The 24690-nt window shown below is 34.8% G+C and overlaps 1 protein-coding gene across 1 annotated transcript in view; it reads left to right on the top strand.

Annotated features, from left to right (window-relative positions):
• The window catches only part of ITFG1 (integrin alpha FG-GAP repeat containing 1), a gene marked incomplete at its 5' end in the record, with an annotated part of 82583 nt that overhangs the window by 18889 nt on the left and 39004 nt on the right, over nucleotides 1–24690 (top strand). Inside the window, 3 exons of the mRNA XM_009696942.1 lie at nucleotides 2732–2793; nucleotides 5216–5300; nucleotides 19072–19166. Of these exons, the coding sequence (XP_009695244.1) occupies nucleotides 2732–2793; nucleotides 5216–5300; nucleotides 19072–19166 (242 nt within the window). The remainder of the gene's footprint in view (nucleotides 1–2731; nucleotides 2794–5215; nucleotides 5301–19071; nucleotides 19167–24690) is intronic.

Consider the following 24690-nt stretch of genomic DNA (forward strand, 5'->3'; position numbering starts at 1 on the left):
ACTTTGCAGTTTACTTTGCTATCATTGTTGCCCAGTCATGTTGAGAGCCTGACTTTCTGTGGCCTGTTACAGCTCTGTCTGGGATGAAAAATGTGGAAAGTCTTTTGGGTCAAACACAGCCATTATGCTCTCTGAGGAGCTGTAACTAATAAATTTACTCTGTAAAGCTCAAATAAAAACAAGATATATTACTACTTATAGATAATTCAATTCATAGTAGTGCTTATATGTCTTCCCATTAAGATGTTAAGGATGTTCATTTCTCTGTATTCAAAAAGGTCTATTGTAAGAACACTATAGGTGGTATTGCATTTTCCCATTGAAGAAAAGAGTTTGTTTTTGGTTTTGTTTTTTTTTCCTGAGAAGTTGTCATAGTATGCCGCGTCAGGTATACAGTTGGACTTGATGATCTTTGAGGTCTCTTCCAACCATAATGATTCTATGATTAGTATAGGTTTTAAGATTAATTGTTAAATGAAATTCCATCACATGTTAAATTAATCAAGAAATAATACTGGGTTTTTTGCTGGTTTTATTTTTAATGAACTTTGTTTTAACCTTAAATAAATGATTTAGAGCGAAGGACTTTGTAATAACCCCAGCAAAACTCGTATCTGCCTTTTGTATTTGTTTTTTCCACTCTAGAAACATAACTGTGTTGCATAAAACCTTCATGCATTTATTTAACCTTGTAATAGCCAACTGTTCAGAGCTGAATTTCTAGCGTAATACTACTGGGTGAATTATGTCTTGTCTTGGCAGCTATGCCATTTTCTCTAATTCTGGGATAGAGTCACAAAATGTGCATAAACATAGCATTACCAGTGGGAATGCTGAGTTAATGCTCCCCAAGATCTCTGCTTGCATAGAGGACTGGGCAGAGAGAGGACTGACTTAGCAATTAAAGGTGAGAGGTCAGCTCTGCAGTGAGTGAAACTGAGTCAGAGACGTGGTGGGAAAACAGTTATAATGCCAACAAAATGTCTGCTGAAGGTTAGGCAACCTGTTACATTTGCTAATCAAATGCTAGTCATTTGCTGTGTATTTAAATATAACACTTAAAGAGCCTATTGTGGCATAATCTGTATGCAACATAGCCCATAACTAGTCAGAAATTGCAGTACAAATTACAGCATGGATACACTACAACCCTACTTGAAATTTGAACCTCAAAAACTCTTTTCAAATATTTAGTGGCATTGTGGCTTATAGGAAAGAGAGCCAAGGTTTCTGTGTTCCATGTTTTTTTGTGGTGGTTTTTTTTTTCCCTTCCCTCCCTGTGAATGTGTTAGAATTTTAAAATATTTTTCTGGTTTATATCTGATAGTAATCAACAGTATCGCACAAACTTCCTTCTACATGCAAAGTTAAAATTTGAAAGTTTATATATGTTTTCTAAGTTACATCTATGATATCTCTAGATTGCTTCCATTTCTTCTGTCTCTTACCTTCAAGAAATGCTTAAGTATCAATATAATTCATTCCAGTGAACCGCACTATCATGCTTTTCATGTGTACGCTCTAAAGGAAATTGCCATTTCAGGTATTCAGGAGAATAAAATTAAATGGTACAACTTTCAAGCTGGGGGTGGGAGGAGGAGAAATCTGTAAGCAAAATCTTTGTTGTTTTTTTTATTTTTTTCTGTGCATGTGGGGTTTTTTGTTTTGGTTGGTTTGTTTGTTTGGTGTGGGGGTTTATGGTTTGGTGTTTTTCAGTGGTTTTTGCCCTGGAAGACAATACCCTTTATTGTGCCATTTGAAATTCCCTGTACAGCAGTCTGCCTGCTTATTCAGTAAACCACCTCAGGGTAAAGAATTCATACTCTCTTTTTTAAAATCACTTTTTTCTACCTACAAAGTAACCATTGTGTTCTGACTCAAATAGTTATACTTTAAATTGTGGGGTGGAAGCAGGACAATGAAAAAGAAAACAGGTGCTTAAATCTAGAAGACTAGTTTTCTTAAAATCTGTGCTTCTTAACACTGGACTTAAAATTTGTTTTTTTCCCCCCGTAAAACCACCCCGCCCCCACCCCTGCTTCTTTTTTTAACCTCCTTTATAAAGCTCTTTCTTCCCACTTTCTTCCCATTTTCCTGATTTGAGTGCTTTCCTAAATGACAATGAATAAGCTCCTCTTTAAGTAGGCATTGTCAGATAAATCCTCTGAAGCAGTCTTTTGCAGTGTTTTGATGTTTGAGAATTTTAGTGTAAAGGAAGCCTGAAATATTTCTCCATCTCCTTTTTTCCTCCTGTCAACACTATATCTATTGCTTAATTCAATATATCCAAAATAAAAGGATGTTTGGTAATTTTTATTTTTAATTTTGACTTACTAAAATATAACTATGTATACTTTTTTGTAGCTTTGAGGTCTGTTTCTGCCTTTACTATTAACAAATGTTCTTCAGTGTGCATATATAACATCCAGTACTTACTAGATCCTGTGAGGCTAACTTAATTTCTGTATAAACTATGCAAATGCAGAAGTTGAGCACAGAAGGTATATTTATTTATACAGAAGAGTATGAGGGTTGAAAATTTGGTTTTGTTTTTTCATCTTTCTTGCTTAATACGTATACATCTAAACATCACTGGAGTAGAATATATTTATAACTTATAAAATACAGGTGATGTATTTTAAATAAGTTATCTATCTTTATTGAGTGATCAAATATTTGTGTATGTAGTCTGATGGTAAATATTTTATTTCTTTTACGTTTTACCTTGCAGATTTGTTCCTTACTACATCGCCAAATTCACAAAATGTTACGTTTGAGATATGGATAAATAAGGTAAGAGAGAAAATCCCAATAATCATTCTGTTGAAAACGCAGAAGAGTTTAAAAAAAGAAAAAGAAAAAAAAATAGTTGTCTGATATTCCTTGTTTCAGGAATGAGTGGAACCGATGTTGAGGCACTAACTGCACTATTGCATTTAGACTGCAGAATGTCACTGGAGATCTTTTACTTAGCATAAGTTCCTCTGCAGATTTTTTTTCACGAATACTAAGTAAATCGATCAGACTGCCTTCATACACCTTAGCACGACTCCTGGTGTGTCATCAGCTCTTCCAGGAGGTTACCGACACTTAGCATGGTGATTTATGAAGAAAAGGCTGATCAGATTTTTTTGTTCTTGCTGTCTCAAGATTTGATTTCTTTAAGTAAACTTTCTTAGAACTGTGACTTCAGGTCTTGGGTAAGATTTTGTGGGACAGAGGTTCAAAATCTCACTTGTAACTGTTACAATATATATGCAAGTTACAATTGAGAGAATCCCGAGTCCTATGTTAACCAAATATCACAAATTTGAGGAGAAATATGTCAATGGATTACTTTTTATTTATTTATTTATTGAGATTCTGCTTTTATATTGCCTAACCTGGCTAGGGTCAGTGAAGAACCTAATTGTTAATAAGAATTAATTAAATCAGTTAATTTGGAACTAAGTGTATCCTTTATACTAAATCGGTTATCCAAAGGGACTATAGTTGAGAATCTTAGCATGTGCATGTTAAAAGTTTACTTTTTTGTTATAACAGAAAGTGCTTAATGTGTTTCTTATTAGCTAAGGAATCAGTGTTTGAGGCTTTATGTACCTGGAAGATTTATCCATCGTATCACAGTGAGTCACTGTAAAACGGAGAGTGTAGTCTTGTCTGTGACAATGTGGCCATCTTCAACCAGCTGCTGGGAGAAAAAAAAAAAATAAAATTAACTGCCATATATTCTCTGAATACCAATTTTTAGGCAAAAGTAATGAAAGCTGTACTAGACACTTTTTTAAAACAGCAGGTCATGAATTCTGTATTTCTAGCTTTTATATAGACTTAAAAATTAACAGCTTCTGACTTTGACAAATTTAATTCTGGAGGGATTGGGTGTTAGTGACTACACAAGGCATTTAACCTGTCTCCTGTAGGTGGTGGGTTGGTTGTGGTTTTGTTTGTTGTTTTTTTTTTTATTTTGGATTTTCCAAACTCATGTATTCTAAATGTTATCCTACATTTTGTATTTTGTATGCATAGACTTGCTTAGCTTTAGAAAGAAAGAATTCTATTCTTTGGGATCAATCAACCTGGTAAAATGTCATGCGTATAAAATATATGTATGTATATATCAATCTTAAAATACTTTAATTGATCCATTAAAAGCTGTTAAACTGCTTTATAAACCTAGGCAAAGTAAGTCCCTTCACTGGTGCACCATGAAATGCTTTAATGCTTTTAAAATATTTGCCTATATGATATATGCCTTTCTGGCCAACTAAGCACAGGGCCTAGTCTTCTTTTCTGCATGGAGATGACTTGCATTAATTGTTTGGGGTTTTTTCTCATCTGAGTCATTATAAATTATATGTCAAGGTAAAGATATATAGTCAAACATTCATGTACTAACTGTCTCCAGAATTGCATCTTCAACAGCATTGAAGTTTACAAACTGAATAGGGCATGAGTAAGCAATATGGGTAACTATAGATAATCCACCAAACTGCATCATTTGTCTCAATGGTTTTACATATACTTGTGTGCATACCACTTTATATGAGCTAATTGCAGTGACTAGAAAAGTGGGCCTTAGGTCATCTTACTAGGCTTTGAAAATTTAATGTTTTTAATAGTTTTGTTCCAGTTGTGATCCAGTTCTACGGTAAACAGGGATACAGCACTCCTCCTTTGTCTTTCTGATGAAATACTGGAATATTGTTTTCTGCAGGCCTAGGTTTTAATAATAGACAATTCAAACAAGACCTAAACCAGACCTAATGTAAAATCAAGTTATTTCCTAATTAGAAGGAAAATCAGAAGCCATTTTTAACAGGTCTGCAGGTGCGTGTTTATATGTTACATATATCTATAAAATCACATGTCAATATGCATAAATGCACATTAGTATACATAATCACTTAATTATAATTTAGATTATGTTGCTGAAATAACCCAATCTCTTCTGTGTAACACAGCAAAATATACGGACAATTGTATCTGAATATTACTATTACTGGATTTCCATAAGATTCCATGAAAGATTAGAAATGCAGAAACTCAATCCCAATTTTCAGAGACTGCCTTTTTTTTCCATAGCTGAGATGTCTCTTTATTATCTACTTAAGTGCTTTTTTTATTGATGTATATTTTCTTTGGTTCGAAAGTCAAATTTTATGACTTAGCCTGCAGTTCACTTTTTTCCCATCGTCTTTGGCCTGTTTGATAGGATGGGAACTTCTCTAAAGCTGGAAAAAGTAAGGAAGCGCCTAGTGGTGTGAAAGTTGTTGGACAGTCCGTGTTTGCAGATTTTGGTGAGTTTTATTCTTCTAAACTATCCTGAGTGTGTGTTTCTTTTTCGTATTTTGGTTAGCTCCTCTAAATCAAAGAACAAATAAAGATGTTCAGCTCTAGAAGTGGGTTTTTAAACTTTTTTTTCTTTAAGGTATTATATCTATTTGACTGTAAATCTTGAAATATCTGGGAATAATTATTAATAAATTCAAGTAAATTCAACTTTGGCTATCCCAGTACATTCTGCATCACATGTATCTATTTTTGAGTGCCACACTTAAGGGCTGTTGCTTTGAAGTGTGGTACAATGCCAAACTTACTTTTATCAGATGTGTTGGGGGTTTTTTTCATTATTTTGTTTTTTTCCTTAACCTTGTTCTGAAGATATCATTTGAGTAAATGCTCATAAATTCTTCACTTGTACAAACTACTAAAGCCAAAATGTAAATGAATTAAAATTACTTGAATAAAGATTGAGGAAACATAGTAAAATCTTAATGGTTGTAATTGAAAATTCTGGAAGGCTTTTGGACAGAATAAAAATATAATTTATGTGTAAATCTCTTTTTGCAAGGGTTAGCGAAAGCCTGTATTTTTCTATCAGAATGTACTTTTTCAGTCAATTGTGACTTATGAATGTGTGTGTCATGTTATGGAGAACAGGAAATGTTGGGTTTGTAGTCCAAAAACTACTTTTCTTTCTGTGCACTAAAATAAGTTTTTGCAACCCAAGGGAAAGTGCTACAGGCCTGATTCTGCTGACACTATTGACTGTAAATAACTCCTTAAAGAACTCATTTACTCTATATATACAACACATTTGTTAATTGTGAGACTGAGCCTGTCTTTAAATGTTGTCAAATGGTAGCCTTGTTGCATCACTTTGATTTTAAAATCTGTTTTAAAGAAAATGACAGATTTTTAAATTAAAAGTCAGGCTGTATACTAGACCCAGAGGCCAATTCTCTTGCTGTATGCTGCCACTTAGAAGTATTCATAAGAGTTCTAGCAAAGCTGTTTACTGACATGTATCTAGAAGACCCCACTGCTGGATAGCGAATTATCCTTAGATCCTTATCTAGCAACTATGGATGGGTTTACAGATCTATAGTAAATGAAATAAGGTAGAAGCTGAACAATGCTCTGGGTTCTTCTGTGAAATGTTTAATGCATTTTCTAAAATCTCTGTAAAAGTTTTTGTAAAATCTTTTACTGTTTATCTACAAATATAAACATTTGTGTATATAATAGCTGAAGGAAAGAATAGAATACTATGGGTTTTGCAGTTTAAAAATTTAAATGTGTTGGGTTTTTGTAACCATTTTCCAAGCTGATGTTCTGAATAATGTGTCTTAATAAGTATTAAGTAGAAATCTGATTTTTTTTGTTCTTTTTTTTAACAATGGCAATGTGGAAAGCAATATTTACATAGGATAATTTTGTCTGTATGTTAGGTAGCTAATGGGCCTAAATAATATATCATAATTCTAGAAAATTACCATAATTAATGGAATTTTAATAAACCCTGGGATATCTTTGCAAAGAGAAGTGGAACTGTTCAAATGCTAGAATTTTGAAAATGTGAATAAATTGAATGCACCGTGATATAGCAGTACAGTACACTGTGTGGTTTTGGTACAGCCAAGGTTATGAAAGACAATGGCCGGCATAGCTAGCTTAACTGCAGGGGGCTGCTGTTTTGGAGTTGTTTAATACCCTGCTCTGCTAATTATCATCAAATTCATAGGCAAAGCACTAGTGTGAGGCAATAGTGGAGCAATCTTTCCAGTAAGATTGAATCTAATGGGGGAAAATGCGTGCAGGGACTTAAGAAATGCATGCAAATAAATGTAGAGGGACAGCATATATGGCAAAGCAGATAGGCAAGGAATTCTCAGTATCATCTATAGGAGGAGGTGCTGGCCTTTCAGAAGCTGACTTTTTGGAACTGGTTATTCTGAAAGATCTCAGCCATTTCAACTCTGAGAGAACACCCAGCACAGATCTTGCAGTATGAGCGTCTTGCTTCCTCTTCCTGAAGAGCTACATACACACTGTCATCTTTATCTTCAGTCCAGATCACTGAAGTTCATCCAGGGTGAAGGATGGAAAATGGTTTAATGGTCTTTCTGCCCATTGATTTTTTTTTTTTTTTCCTAAGCGAGTGAAAACATTGCTATAAATGTATGTGTGTGTTTTCGACAGAGGAACAAAGTTTATTCTGACAACTACAGAAATACTTGTAACTATGATTTCCAATTTACTACTTGAGTACTATTAGGACTTCAATTAATCTTTCTTCTGTTGAAACAGTGGGTAGGAAATCAAGTAGTGCATCAATTTTTTTATCTTCCCAGCATTAATTTAAAATAATCAAGACAACAAATAGGTATTTTTCTCATTGAACAAAATTTTAGTGAATATGGTACTAAAACAATGTATGTGAGCAGTGAAGGAATATAATTCTAAATTCCATGTTCTGTATGAAATGCAGTCTGAAAGAGTTGAATAATACCCTACCACCATCAAAAAATCCTACCTAGAGTGAAGTAGTTCTGTGTAAGAGTGGCTATATAGTAATCGGTAGGAGGGAGAAAAACTTTGAATGCAAAGGAGGATCTTAGCTGAGTTCTGCTCATGTTCATTTTCATTCTGGTATTTTTTGTTCTGCATGAGTCTAACAATAAAGAGGCAAAATCTCACATTACTAGAATAACACTGTATCACAGTAACTACATTTACCTACTGTGCTGTGTCTGCATATATTTAGATACTTGAAAAGGTAGGCATTTATCATACAGATTCTGCTTGTAATGAGCTGAAGTTAAAGATAATGCCTTGCTAGAAATGATGTCAGGCTTGAACATCTCCTTTTTTCAGTTTTCCATTTCAGAAATGATGAAATAATGATTGTCATAAGTCAAAGGAAGTTAAGGTATGATCGTTTGCAGTTTGAAATAGTAATTTGGCTATCTGTAATGGGGCCTGAAAGAGGTTTCATTGTACAACAAATCAAAACAGCACAATGAAAACGTAAAATGAGATGTATTAGAAGATTGCTGCTTTCTACCTAGGTAGCTTTTGCCAAACTGTGTGATATACTGAGCAGAACATACCATAGCACACTCACTCTGCTCTACGGATGCTGCAAGCATCTTTGCTGTTGGCACTGGGATACAGCTGCTGTGACTAGAAACATATTCAATATACAGTCATAAGCCTGTTACATGCTTACTTCTGTGTTGCCTGCCTCTCTTTTCTTCCCCTTTCTTGACATTTTCTGTACCTCATAGCTGATGTGCCAGCCTTGCCATTCGCTAAAGGTCTCAAAGGATTCCATATTTCTCTTCTGTGCTTTCACTCTCTGCCTCTTTGCATTTACTTAACCTTGTGCTTATTAGATTCTGGAATGATGTCAGGTCCAGACGTGAGCTTGGGAGTATGTCGCTTGTGCTCCCGCCTTCTCATTTACACCCACGTTTCTGTTTGTACACTGGTGTACTTCTGCATCCAAGATTCTCATTTATCGATCACACCTACATCTTAGCAAAACATGCATTGTTTCTAAAGGTGATTTTGTCTACCATTGTTTCCTGCTTCCAAAAGTTTTATTTGAAGTACCCTTTCCAGCCATAAGTATTTACCTGTCATTTGAAAAAAGGGGGAACTTTGAATAAGATCCTGGCTGAGAACCTCCAAAGGCAACTAATTTCGGGTAAGGTTTCCTTTCTTAAACTAAGCAGGTTGAATTACAGGTATCAAGTAGAAATTATTTAGATAAGTGGAGTTGGAAAAAACAGCAATTAGGTGACTCATGCGAAACTATCACAGATGTTTGCATAGTCTTAGCACCAAGTGTTCTTGAAGTACTCAAATAATAAAGATGTATTTTTAAAATGAAAAATATATACAAATGTATGTTTGCATACATCTATATATGTATCTGTAAAGTCTACTACATCTTTACGTACATACGTGTGTATATGTTTGCATGGAAAAATATGCCAAAGCAGGTGTGTATATATATCAATATATTTATGATAATGTAGTAGACATTAGAATTTATGTCTAAATTGGAACCTCTAAAATAAGTAGCACTCCCCTCTGTTACATGATAGTAATGATTTGTACATTAACCTGACCAAAGGACAGGGAACAATTGACAAATTTGTATTGCCCTTTTAAAAATAAATATGTTAGAAAGCATTTCTGATTTATTACAAAAGGCATTTCAATTGATTAAGGTGAGCAGAGCTAGGCACTAGAGAATTCGGCGCTTATTTGGCTCACACATTGCTCCAAACAAGTAAGAGCTCTTCATTATTACTTCTTCTATTCTTCTCGTGTCACTATGGTAATTGCAGTGCAGTGGTTGCTATAGCAAAAATGATTAATCCTCCGTTATCTGTATGCTAGCAGAGGCTTTTTATAAGATCTGCTTGTACTGTCTTTAGAGGAAATCATAGATGTTGGCTAGAATCCTGATAAATAATTGCAATTATAAAGAGTTTTAATAATTGTCACTTAAAATACTGAAAAATTTTGTATTTGTTAAAGAAATTTAAGGATTTCAGTGGGATGCTCTGAAAATGACCAATTTTTTTTTAGTAACGAGGTGAATGTGAGCCATATTTTGGACACACAAACCTGCTATTTTCTTGTTACTTTGAAGATTAATGAAATATATCTTTAAAGTAGTGACCCAGAAGCAATTAGCATAGAATATTGTGCTGTTTATACAGTCCATTAATTCATTTTTATAGGAAATTAATGTTATAACTGCTATTCAGCTATGATTGGTTCTGTTGGATAGTGGAGATTGATAAATCATTCTTTCTGATATCTGATCTAAGAATGTAAAAGTTTGATTAATCAGTCACTGATTTTGCGTAGTTTAGACATAGAAATCTGTTGCGGACTGTATGTAAAGACAATAAAATTTAGCTTTTCAAAAATCAAACTTGATCATACTTTTGATAGTCTCCTCATAACTAAATGCAACACAACTCCTACTTTTGCAAGGTAGCATTTAGCCAACTCCACCTCAGTTCTTTATCTTTTACTCACCATTTGTTTTCTCAGCTGCTGCTGAGTCTTTCCCTGTGTGATCTTCCCTAATTTATGAAGTCTGTGTTTACTCCTGCTATGCAAACTTGCTTACTTTTTGGCAAAGCATGGATTGGGCTAGTTAAAGTTCTATCCAAGTGTTCTAGGGGCCTGAACTCAAATTTTTCTCATTTAAAATCCAGTTATCCAACTAATAATCCTAAGACAATCTTCTCTGTTCTTCTCCCTACCAAGTAATTGAACGGTTTCATGTATGTTAACTACTTGTATGGTGGAAATTACCGTTTTTCTCTTAGGAAATGATAACTCTTTATTGCCAGTTAATTATGTTTAAAAAGGGCAACAGAGTGCCTAACCTTTGGCTTTGTTTTTTTAAAGCCATTCATTGCACTGGGCAAAATGCATTTTGTTGCAAGATTTTTGTTTAAAGTAGACTTTGATTATCCTGCAACTGGTCATACATGAAATGTACTGCTTTTCTGCCTGCAGTTGCATTTCAATTTTGTAGCTTTTAGTTTTGTGTATCAACTTCATTTCAGCATCTGAATTTTTTTCGTTTTTTCCTTCTCTTCAGAATGTTGCATCCTCAGATGTAGTAGCTGTGTATCAAAGGAAAATTTTAATGCTGCACTTCAGTAAATAACCCCTTTATAAAGCAATTGTCTTTTGAGCACCACATTGTGAAAATATACAAGTGTTCCTGTAGTCAATGAAAGGATTCCCTAAGAACCTTAAGATGCAGGAAGACAGCACTTCTGTGTTTGAAATGTTCTGCATATGAGAAAAACTGTTCTTACTGTGATCAGTTTGGGTGAAAACGATATAAAAGCTGATGGCAATAAAGAATTCTGAGTGTTTTTTAGATAAGGAAGCAGTTGTTTTAGTAACAGACGAACTTCAGTTCTTCGGAAACAGCAGTGCATAGAGACATACCAGGCTAATGGCCACTTGTGTTTCAAGTCCATGAAAGTGTATTTAGAAGCTAAATCTGTCTTATTTATTAACTGGTAACCAGCAATGCTGTTCAGGGATACCTTTTCATTTTAACATTAGTCCTATTTTTTTAGACTTCTATCACTTTTGACAGTTCTTTCTAGAAAAAGATCCTGTATTGAGGTTTAAGACCATAGCTGTAAGTGTTACTCCTTTGTAGTTCGTTTAAAAAACAAACAAAACAAAACAAACCCAACCAACCAAAAAAAGTGTAAATTCGTGTTCATTATAAATAGATCATGTTGCTCTACAGACCACGCCCCATCTGACTGCCTTAGTAACTTCATCATTCATTTTTACAGTCATGGTGTGGATCTGAGAATAGGACAGACATTAAGTTGAAGCAATTGTGTGAAGTCCACCTAGGAAACTTTTGAATAAAATGGCCCTAAATTTTTCTTTCAAATTCATCTTTGACCCCTTCGGAAGATTATTTTTCCATGCATCTCATCCTTACTGTTCATCCCTGTCACGTAATCATTTAGTATATACCATTATTTCATACTGTTCCTTTTGCTGTTTAAAATGCTACATTTCCTGATCCTTAAGGTGTCTGTCCTGCTATGACATCCAATGAAACCCCACATTTCTGAACTGTTTCCCATCCCCTTGCCACTAAACTGTAGCTGGGTACGACTGTACCAATGGTACTAATGAAAATCCAAGAGAGATGTTTTGCTAATACAGTTCTTGTTTTCCCTGAATTTGCACAGCATAAATAATAAATAATATAATAAACATATAGTTGGGACTAAATTGTTTAATTTTGCAAGAGCAAAATATTGTAGAGCATTTTGGCATGTCCTGGCAGCTGAGAGAGTGCTGTGTGATGGGCTGAGACTGGCTGGAGGTACAGGCTTAGATGACGTGTGTTACTCAGTATTCTTAAGTAACTTTATGTGTGTTCTTGACTCTCTCCAAAATATAAACACTAATTCTGTTATTTCTTTCTCTCCAAGTCTTTATGATGACTTGGATACAGTGAGATATTTTTGTCCAGTTAGTTTTAAATGTAGTTCCAAAGCAGTGTCCATTTCTTGCGGGGGAAGTCTGTTTCTCATATTTTGCCAGGTTCTTTCACATGTTCCTGTCAAATGCTAACATCTCCTGGGAAAAAAAAAGATATGTTGCTTCATATTAATTTTTGTCAAAGGTGCTTGTACATTAAGAATTACTTTGTTTTCTTTCCAGTAATAAAAGTAGAGGAGTGGTGCACATGCCACTTATTCATTCTGTGTTGAAGAACTTAATCTCCTCGGGATCAAATGTTTCTTTGACAGTGTTCATGGTTAATAAAAGAAGAACTCTCAACCCAAAATTGAGTCACACAAGTGGCTTTCTTTAATTAGTGTTTTCCCCTTCATTTGTTAGCATGTGAAGGTTTAATGCCATGTGAGCTTTCTAAATGTGTAACATTAGATAGTTCCAAACTGTACAGTCAGGCTTTGTAGTTTCTGTTTTAACAATATGAGATAGTTGTTTTCAGCATAAACTGCGACAGGAATTTCAGTGCTGCTTCTTGTTTAGTGTGCAGGGGGGTTCTCATTTTGTACTTGATTTCTTTTTCCTGCCTGGATTCCAGTTAGTACATTTGATGCAGTCTTCCCATTTAAGATAGAAGTCCGCACTGTTGGATCAGACGTAGCCTGGAAGTCTCTTTGTGCAGTTTGCTGGCACACTGTGTTTAAATGCTTTTCTTGCAGAGGAGGTGTGAATAGGGATTCTTTGGAAGGATATAGACAGAGTTAAAGTCAGAATTGATTTAGTGTGAAGAAGAGTGTTATAAGGGTTTCTTTAACATCCACAGAACTTTGAATCATCTGTAAAAGCTCTTTGCGTCTGTTTTTTGAAGTTGTGATTCACATTTTTCTAAAAGCAGCTGATACTGATTCTTTTCATAATGTGTAATTATCTTAGTAATTTATTATAATTGTCTCTGTCATGACCATCTCGTTGAACACCTAAAGGCAGAGAGTGACAAAAGAATTCTAGTCGTTTTATGACTTCAGAAGATAAATTTAAGATAATTAGCTTTCAAACAAACCTTTGTTTTGTTTGAATATCAAACTGAATTGTACTGGTTGTAGTCTCCTTGCCTGCCCCAGAAGGGTATTGTTTTTAGCACTACCGTAACAGGGCTTTTTCCTCCTTATTTTCTTCCTATTCTTTAGAACTTTAAATGAAAGCCTCATGAGAAAGGAGAATGAGAACTGTGCAAAGCCATGAGGGAGAGATGTGAGCAACCTGTATGTATGGTGAAATAAAAAGCATATAAAGCTTCATTAGGATGTATTGTATTAAACAAGAGATGCCTTATACTTATTAGAACTTTAAATCAACAGTAGAGAAAAACTTCTTGGCTTTTATTGTACTATGTTGAGGACATTTTTTTTTTCCTCATGTTTTTGAAGAGAACTGTGAAAACTGCACCAACAGATGGTCTGTGATAATACAGGGACCACTGCTAGTTTAGAATGTGTATTCTCAAGAGAGAACAATAGGTTCTCAAGGCAGGAGGACTTTGTGGTATATGAAGTGTCTTGATTTTATGTGGCATCAGGTTCAGAATTATGAAAGCTAGACTCTTCTCCCTGTCTTAGCCTGCATAGTTAGCTTATTTCTATTTGCCAGAAAACAATTTAGTTTTATTTAATACAACTGTAATAAGTTACAATAATCACTCTATCATCTAAAATATCCAAAGTTGATTCAGTTTTTGTTTTTAAAGGAGCAGAAGTAGGATGACACTGCAGCAGACCTACATAGCTGTTTAAAGTAAAAAGATTTGGATCATACACCCACCAAAAGCTGTTTTGCTCTTTATAACTACAACTTTATTTTGCTGTATTACAAACCAGTTTTGAATTGAGTGATCATGGTACTTGTCATTTCCCCAAGTTCCATTTTTCTTTCAGAGCCCATGTTTGAAAGGGCGTTCTACAAGTGTGTGCAATGAATCTAATAACCCTTGAACTTGGTTGCAAAATACCACTTTTCTGACACCACCTTCTGTATTTTTAAAGGAATTTGAAGATTTAGATTGAGTATTTTTTGCCTATGTTTACTCATGCTAAGTAAATTATATGCATGTTTGCTTTAAAAGCATATCTCTGATACGTCTTGGTTTGGGAAGAAGTTCACTATGCATATAATTTTTTTCTTAAAGTGTGAAAGACCTTCATGATTCACTAGCAGTCTTTTCTTAAACAAAATAAATTTGGTAGTGGAGGGTTACATTCTGTCTTTTCTCTGTTGTAGGGCCAGCTGCCTATTTGTTTATTCAGCCTAGTTACTTTATATATATTTCTCTTTAATTATGGTTAGGTATAGGTGATAAGTTAGTTATCAGACAGAATTGACCGAGTTCCTTCCCCGCCTCCCCCCATCACAAAAGGTCTATGCCAATGTGTGATGATAATCCAGTTGGTTCAAATTGAAAGGGCTAAAACCTAATAGACCTGCAACAAGAATTTCTAAACTGTCAGAGCTGAAACTACATAAACGCTCGTGTCGCCGTTATGAATTGTCAGACAGCACAACATCTATATGTAGATGTGCAATTCAGTGGGATGCTAGGACCTCAGGGTCAATAAATTGCTGAGAGTCATCACTGAGACACCATTTGCTATTTGTGCATTCATTTTCAAACGTGTGCGTATGCCATGGTACATTAGCATTGCATTTTGAACATATAACACTTTTTATTAACATTATGTTTTTCTTAATGGGATTTTTTTTTTTCTGCTTTCTCCTACTCAAATTTACTTTTAGAATAGATTTAAAAGATTGGAGCTATGTTTTTGGCAAGTGTGAACATTCACAATCAATGTTAAAGCTTCAGCTGCAAGTGATTTTTCTCATGCAGCCTCTCTATATGAGGTGTGCTCCCAGTGATCTGGACAATCCCTGTCTTCTGGGTTACTCTTGTTCTGGATTGGATTGCTAGCACTTTGCAGACATGGGAAAAAAGTTGGAAAGAGGGCTTTGTATTCATGGCTTTTCTTTGAAATACAGTGAACAGGTAGTTGTAAGTGATGATTCTCACATGATTCCTAGATGGCATAAGACTGCTAATTTTATCTTTATGTATTTTGACATAAGTACAGATTTGCAGCTGATGAGTACGTGGGACTGTTCTTTTTCTAGCCTTTTCCACTGCCTATAAAACTTGATCTTTATTAACCATGTCGTTCTTTAGTAACACAGTCAAGCCAGGATCTTATGTTCAGAACATGCTAGCTAACACTAGAGTTTTTATTTGTATGTCAAACATGCTTTAAGTTGAGCAGCGCTAGCAGAGGACATTTGGAGTCTAGAGTATGTTTAGCCACATCTAGTGCTACAAATTACATGGAAATTACAAGGAAGGATAACCCTGAGATTTCCAGCAATTTGGACTGAGATTGTTTAAAATCCGTACAGTAATAGAAAGATAGACTGGTAGACCCTAGGAGCTGAGTGAAGACTACAGAGGATATCCAGAAATAGATATCTTAGGTAGACCTAGGCTGAAGTACATTATTAAAGACATGTTATGCAAGGTTCATTTGTTGTTTTGTTTTTTTTTAAAATCTGAAACTAGTGCAGCTTATTTCAGCTGGTCTGATGGGTTCACCCAACCATTGTCACCAATGCATGTTTTGTCACTTATGAATACCTAATTGCACTAGAGCAAATGTGCTAATGATACTCCTTTTGAATTTCTGTCTTTCTCCTCCTTTGTGGAAGAATTTAAATTCAAGATTAGAGTTTAAAATTGAAGGATGTTTATTTAAATTGAGATTGAAACCAAGCATGAAGATGAGAAGACTTAGCATTGTAGGTCCAAGGTAAGTGTGCGGTTAGTGAGATTGAGCTTTTCTGTGAGCAACTGCTGGGGTTTTTTTCTGTGGTCTACAAGATCGGTAGAGTTGTGCCAAAGGTTTGTATTTCAGTGGGTACTTCCAAGGTTAAGAATAAATTATTTTCTTTCAAAACTGGAAAAGCTGCTTGTATCAATTTGTTGGTTTCACATAGCACCTTTGAAAAAGCTTCAGAAATACAGGAAAGATTGTATTTCTAGTTATTACAGATGAGGACAGTTTAAAATGGCAATGGATAGTGAAACAGATTCTGCTTTAGCTTTGTGCTTAGGGCTGGTTTTGGGGAGGTTTTTTTTTCTTCTCTTAAATGTATGTTACACAGAACTGAAGAGAAACTGTAACTGAAAACATGAGCCTATAATAAAAGTTACATAAATGGACCTGTAGATTCTGGTCAAAGGAATTGGGGAAACTGTGTCCTTCTAATATGGGATATATATCATATTGTTTTCAGTTGCAAGAGCAAAGGTATGTTGTTTGATGCATATTTACCTTCTGGTCATTCTTTGATTGTACTGAATTATTTTAATAAAATCTTACTCTTAAACTTATAATTTATCGAGAACACTTGCATCTGTAATGTCGTGGTTTCATATCTAATTATGTGAAAGTTCTGTCCTTCTTACTGCCCTATAGTTTTATTATCCTTCAAAGCTACGTAGGTTGTCTTTGTCAATATACTGTAGTATTACTGAACATTAATTACCAATACTACCAAACTGAGTTATCAGCATAACAAGATGAATGCTTGCAATTTAAGTAGAATCAAACGTTTATATTCTCCTCTGCTCTGTAGCATAATTTAAAATGAGAACATCCTTGTCCCTTCCTAACAAAAAGCAAGAAAAGAGTTAGTATTTGAAGGTTCTTTGTCCTCATGCGTATATTGAAAATCTTCTAAAATTATTTCAGATTGAAACTTCTGTGGAAATGTGATTAAAAGATTAGGGCTTAATTTAAATTTTGTATTCACAAAACACATCTCTGCAACTTAATTCTGTTCTAGCAAGCCCTTCAATATTTCCATGGTTTCTAATTTGCAAATTAAACAGTTTCTCCCATTTTAAGTTAGAAAAAGCCTGCAGTCTAAACAGTATTATATTCTAGTTCATGTAAGCAAAAAATAAAGTGAGTAACATATTTTAATTCTTGTTCTTGAATGATCCAGAAGGAAAACAAACGGCTTCAAAAGCTGGTGCTGATTTCAGACTGGTCAAATTCAATTGTTGCTGTGTTAGTTTCTCTATCGGGTGGTAATTTCCCATCTCTTTGGATGCAAACTTACTGGATTTCTGTCACCTCGGCTACTCAGCATCCTAAACTGTCTATCCTTGATAACAGAGCTGCCGTGATGATTTGGTAGAGGTTTTGTGGTAAAGTAAAATAATTCACAAGGTACATGGGACGTAGGAAGCCACTGAAGGTGACTGTTCAGCTTTATCACTTGGAGATATTTGGGGAAGTCTGATATTTTCATCACTTCTCCCCCTTATAACCCTACTTTCCATCTCCCGACTTCCTTATGTAATAAGGGAGGGACCTAGAAAACTATACACAGAGAGAGAGAGAGAGAGATGGACTAAAAGGAGGTTCAGCTTCATAGAAATATAATTTGGCAGGCTAAGAAAGCATTTCTTACAGTATGGGTAAAGTATGATGGAATGTTTAGGCTGTGGTCAGTAGTATATTGGGATATGAATATGGGATTCAGTGACTGGCAGATTAACTAAGGAGATTTCATCAAGCAACTTTACAAAATCAAGCAACTTTACAAAATCCACTTAAAATATTGATACTAAACTCTTCAGAACTGTATGGACTAAGGAGCAATTTGAAAAGATGCAATTTTTTATTACAGTATGAGCTTTGATTTCATAGCCTGGACAAGCGAATTCCCTGCAATTTTCCTGAGCTGGGGCATACCATCTTTCTAGCAAGTCAAGTTTGGTTATAATCAGGACTTGCAGTGATAGTCATTAATGCAGCAATTCTAGCTGCTGCTTTTTGGCTGCTTACATTCAACTGTTCTTCCTTCTCAGCCCATAAAAGGTAACTTGTGGTGGCCTGTCTCTTAGTAGGAAGGCAGTGTATTTCTGAATATGCTAGGCAGGGCTGCAAGGTCAAAATGTGAACATAGGGATTTCTCCTGGTGGAGATAATGAGCAGTAAATTGATTACACACACACACATATTATATGCTCTGTGTGTCAGAATTCTAGATGCAAATAGACATTGCTTGTTTAAACATTAAAAGGTCATTATTCTACTAAAGGTTTTGGAAATACATGGATTAAAGGCACATGAAGAACGTTTTTGAAAACCTGTAAATTACTCAGATTTGCCTAATTCTGTAAGCCTGGAATTTATTAGCCATTGAGTTATTCAGCTTTCCAGTGTTGTTTTTTATCTTACGTTATAGATTAATATATTACATGTGAACTCATGAATCTTCTTAAAGTCTTGCTGACAGCACAAGAGTTTAAAACTAGTTCAGAAAATTAAATAAGTTTGTATGGTAGACTTGTGATGGTGGATTTATATTAAAGGTAATTTTCTTCCCAACTAAACACAGGGATTGAGTAAATTACTAAGCACTTATTCTTCTAAATATATAACATTATCATCAAAAATAAAATTTAAAGCTTTCTCTATATTGTGGGTTAAGATGAAAATACATCAACAAAGACAATCTTCAAACAAGAGACCTAAATTAGATTATAAGGTTAAGGATTTTCAATAGGTCTAGTTTATCTCATGTAATTTTTCACATTTAAAAAAATAATAAATTATTCACAGCTGATTATCTCTTGCAAACAGGGTTTCTGATTTTGCAAATACAAAGCTGACAGTCTTTTTTTCTCTTTGACAGATGGGGATGGACAAAGTGAACATTTATTACCAGTCTGTGAAGATACAAAATGTCAAAAAAGTGCCATCTACTTAACTAAGCTAGGATTGGATCAGGTATTGTGAGTTTGGAATGGCAAAGACAAACAAAAATACTGTGCTTTATGAAATGATATGAAATAGGAAAATAATTTTTCAGGAAAGAAAAATGAAACTTCCTTACCTGTAATTATTGCATATAAGAGACTTTTATCTATTTACTTATTACCTATCTAAAAAAGTAAGGGTTTGGTGGAAGAGGCTGCATATCTAGAATTCTATATAATGGATAATGCTACTCAAGAAAATTATGGATGTTTCTGACGAGTCACTTTCTTGATTGCAAAACACTGCATTCTAAGCACCATATCTACCCTAGCACGAGATGGAAAGGTTTGTGTTAAGAGTTAGAAAGAGATCTAATTAATTCAAATAAGCTTCTTCAGTTTTAAGTATATTTTATAGTAAAAAAAAAAAAGTAAAATATATATACACACACACATTTATATATATATCTCTCTCAAATTGAACCAGCCCACACCTCTTACCCCTTATTTCTACTGTGTCTTTGATTGTTATTAATTAAGGACATTTCCAAATGGTATATGAAGACTTGTTTAGGCTGTGTATCTTCAGGACTGGGTTTCTATTAAACTATTTCAGCGTGCTTTGTTCACGACACTACTTGCATTGAGAGACATGGTCATAATTCATGTAATAAAACAGATTAGCACATACTTTAAAATAAATGAATATATAGTAATTTAAGTATCTACAGTGCCCTGCTATATTATAAAGTTACAGATTGCAATAAATAAAAGTAAGGTTTGATGCCTTAATGTTTTTACTAAATTCATATTTAGCAATGTGAACCTAAAGGATAAGGTGACCTATAAAGTACTTGTTTATAGCTGACAGCAAAACTCACTGTAGTGTACTTACAGAAATTTATAATGTATGCCATACATGTTTCTAACCAGATTATGAATTACAGATTATTCCTTTACTGACAGATTAAAAGTAGATTTTGTGTGTGTGTAAGTAGTACCCTCTCTGATCTATGTTTCAGAACTTATAAGTGAACATACTGTTTGCTCGAGAAACAATACATTCTTTGGTAAGGTGCTTCTTGTTACAGTCTGCAGCCCAAGTTTAGAGTGTAGATTTTCTTGTTTAAAGAATCAGAATTTCTAGAACACAGGCTGTAGCATACTTTCTTACTAGCAAGAAAATCACGCTATATTGGAAAGGAAAGCACACAGTTATCAGTCAATTAAGGAAGTATAACTAGGATGGAATATACTTCATCAGTGTAAGAAAGAATAAGTAACTGTAAGTTTGGTAATGTATCTCTCTCAGCTTTCTAATCTTGGCATCTCTGTTCTTAGAAATGCATATTTTCCTGTGCACGCTGGTTAGTGAGTTGTGGGTGGTGGGTTTTTTTCCTTTTTTTTTTTTTTTGCATTAATTCCCTGTGAACACAGAATAGAGACAATGGATTATAGTGTTGCTGGATACGCAGTGTTACAGTACAGTTTGATTTCAGGTCAGCCTTTGTATAAACCAAGTGGATGCTCAATTAATGATACTTGCATTGGGTTCTGGTCAAAGGGGAGAACACAGACTTTTGATAAGCATGTTACACTGGTGTTATTGCTGTAATGGGCTGCTTGCGTTTCACTGTTGAGTAGCTGGGGTGCTCTTATGTCAAAAGACAACTGCTCTTTAGCTCTAAATTTAGTTCCTTCCTCTTGATAATATAAGAAGTAAAAGACATTTGAGTTTTTCTGCTCAAGTAAATTTGCGACAAATATTCTCAATGAAAGTAATTTCACTGTGGAAAATCAACCACACGCAAACAGCATGTACCATTGAGAGATACGAAGTGTTACTTGAGATTAGCAGATGACTGGGCAGCGTGCTAAAGAAAAGTTCTGTTATCTGTTGTTTGTGGTACATTTCTAGAAGGAAGTAATGCAGTAGTGGCAGAGGAAGGTGTGGGTCAATTTGCATAACATCAGAATTTTTCCGAAGTAGAGTCTTTTATTGTAACCTGCTCTGAAGTAAAATAGCACATAGACAGTTTTTCTGTACCTTCATTATTTGGGTTTTTTATAGAGGTCAACTATTCAATTACAAATACATCAGATTTTTAACATATCACTTTTGATACTCATCAGTATATTTAACTTTCATATTTAATTTAGCAATTTCACTGTGTAGTTTCAGCTTTAAAATAATTTCCAAGATAATGACATTTGAGTTAAAAATTAGCAGCCAAATGTTGTCACTTTATTTTAAAAAGTGAAGAATCCAACAGATTCCCACCGTGCTAGAAAAAAGTATGAAAAAGTATTAAGAGTTACCTAGAAACTTTAAAGGCATTTTCCCTGCATATTTTTTAATGACTTTTTAATTAAAAATGACAGTATCAAATGGCATGCAATAATGATTTGTCCTGGCCTAACCTTTTTAAATATATCTAGAATACTTTTTTCTTGCACTCTTAGACTCATCTAGAGGTGATGGAGCTTTTTCTTTTAAAGCATTTTATCTTTTCCATTCTGAAAAGTGGAACACGTCAGTATCTTCATTTGGATGTCTGCCGTTTTTTCCCATGTGTTGCATGTTTCCTTCAGGTAGAAATCTGTTCAAACATGTTACTTCGCATATTTATTTGAAAGTGAAATGTTTTCATTTCACTGAATTTGGTCGTTGTGAGACCAGATGACCCAGCTTCCGAGCTTTGACTAAATAAGCTAATCTTTGTGAGAAATTACAAATCTAAACTTTGTGGCTACAGACTGGGATCAATTCCTTTTGTTTATTTAATCACTTTACAATTTGAGGGAAATACTAATGAGCCCTTGTGGTGCAGGATATGTTTCAAGAAGGGGATGGTATCCCTTGTGGAACAGGTAGGTAATTATAGGGAATCTATGGGAAACTGAGAGATTGCAAGTCTCTTATTGAAAAAGTAGAAGATGCTATATATCCATTATCTCTCTTCAGTTTTTGCTGTAGCATTTGGGGGGGGTGGGGGGGGGTGGTTTGGTGTTGGTTTTTTTTAGTTAAGAGTATAGTGAAGAATTCTGTTTTTCATAATTATTTTTCATTATTTTAAAAGAAATTTACTGATCTCACATCTCAAAGATCACAAATTAGGTGACTGTCTTACAAAAAATATTTTGCCTATGGTAACTGGACACGGTTCTGTCCTTCCGGCTTGTTTGTTGTGACGTCTGATGAAACCAAATGAAAAACAGTTAACACAGTTCCACAATAGTGTATGATGCATTGGGTTGAAATGCGTAACAATCAGAAATACACATCTGTAGAATTTGTAGTTCTAAAAATTATGCTGTGGAGAGGCATGCAGTGGCATGTCAGGCTTTGGAGTGGTTCTGGTAAGATTTTGTTTGATGTCTGTCTACAGTGTATTTCTCATGATGTCTTTGGCACAGCTGGATGGCTACTGGAAAGCCAAGCAGATCTAGGAGAATTATTTCAAGGATGATCTTTCACCATAGGTTTTAATTTATTAATAATTTAATCTTTATAAGTACTAGAAAGATCTCAGATAAATTTTCTACTTTTGGATGATGGAGCAAAAGTAGAGACCAACAAAATACGTATGAGTGACTTAAGGAGATACAGACCTAGTAAAATTTTAAAAGAATGTGAATGTTTCCATAGCAACAGAAGAATTGCTGTCAGATCTGAAGTAGAATCCCATACTCTGTTTCAGATTGTGGCAGGTGTTAGGACACCTCAGACTTCTTTAAATTCACCTGCAATAGCTACAGACTAATCTTCTAGCTGATTTAGATCTCTCATCTAGATTCTGAAAATTAGACCAAGTTCTCCCTGAAAGATGTTTTAAAGTCCCTGGTACTATTTATTGTAGAAATTCTAGATATTGTGATATTCTTAGAGATGACTGATCTTTCTTTTAAATTTGCCAAGTATTCAGTATGATTTTTCACTTGTTTCCTGAGGCAAACAGTATTATTTCAGTCACTTCATTTGAGTTTCTTTTTGGGGTTGATGATTCTTATAACCTTTCTCTGTACAATAGAAAGGTTATAGCTTTATTCCTCTTATAAATCTAGCAGCTCTGAAGTAGAACACAGCGGTGCATCCTACAGCAAACCACAGGTCTTTGTGGTGTCATTCTCTAGGCTAGAGAGGTACGTGACAGCATTGATTATCAACTGCAGTTGGTCCGTGTTGGAAGTTCTTCCTCTGTAACCGTTTAAAGGTGGGGATGGGGGGATTGCAGCTGCTGTAGTTTTCATAAATCTCGGATTCTACAAGACCCTCTTACCATTTCTAAGTTGCTGGTCTTTTTCAAAGCAGCTATGGGGCTGTGAGCCACATTCCAGCATCAAAAACATCACTTTTACTGCTTTGGTTACTTTTTTCTGTCTTGTTAAATGCACGTTGCTGATTGTTGTCTTCTAGGCTTTGAACACCATAAGTTAATGGTGTAACGTATAGGTAATTTACTTAGTTTATTTTTATGCAATAGTGGCTGCTCAACTGTATATGGAGTTCAAGTGACCTTTGTACACACTGAAAGCCTAACGCATCCTGAAATTATGGGATTTATTTTTCATGTGCAGCTAAACTACAAAGCACGTGTACAGTAGAGGGGGTCCTCCAAGGAAAAGGACTTCTGTTGCTGTGGCCAGTTCCTTCAGGCCACTCTTGATACTCACCTTCCTATAGGATGGGGTAGTGTTTGTCATAGAAAGGAGGAGAAACCCTGGCATTTCCAGAAAAGGTATTGGCCAAGAATGGGCTAGCAATTTCCAAATGGTTTCTGACTCACAGCTGGCTCCCTGCCTGTGTTAGGTGGCCTGGAAGTGGTTAGCTGGCTGGCTGGATTTTTCATGCTTCATAGGTTTCTGGCCATAGTTTAAAAATTGAGATGTGTTAATCCCGCAGTTTTGGCTCAAAGACCTGCTAACAGGCTTTAGAGCAAGAGAAGTGCCTTTCCTAATGTATAGAAGAATGTGGACTCTGAATGAAATGAGCCCTTTTCAGGTTAAGTAGGGTAACTGCAACTAGTTTTAACTTTTTCTGAAGTACCTGAGACCTTTTTCAAAATGAAAAAGATGCTCTTTTCATAGAGCAGTAAAGCATTCTCTCTTCTACTTTTTGAAAAACAAATTTTTGAAGAGTTTGAAAACAAATTTTCAAGCACTTAAGTAAAGATATTTTTATTATTTTAGCTTACAAAATCAGTAATTGAAGGAGTAAAAATACCTATAAATGTTTTAAGTAATGGTATTAGTGGTGCTATGCAATTTAACAGACAGGGAAGAAGTAAGTCTTTGATTTCTTTGACTGAATTTTATGCATTCATTTCAATTTTCTTTTACATACACTCATTCCATTCTTCAATCTCTTTTTTCGTCAGAGCTAGGTGACAGAAATGAAATGATCAGCAGAAAACTGCAAAAAATAGCTTTGTGTGTCCTCGTTATACCCACCTATTTCTACCTTAGAGTGAAAGGAAAAAAAAAAATTAGGTTAAGTCTTTCTCCTATTAAAATAGTAACAGCAACTATGAACCTTAAAGTAATTCTCTGGATTA

This window comes from Cariama cristata, unplaced genomic scaffold (assembly GCF_000690535.1).
Source record: "Cariama cristata isolate BGI_N322 unplaced genomic scaffold, ASM69053v1 scaffold15193, whole genome shotgun sequence".
NCBI lineage: Eukaryota > Metazoa > Chordata > Aves > Cariamiformes > Cariamidae > Cariama > Cariama cristata.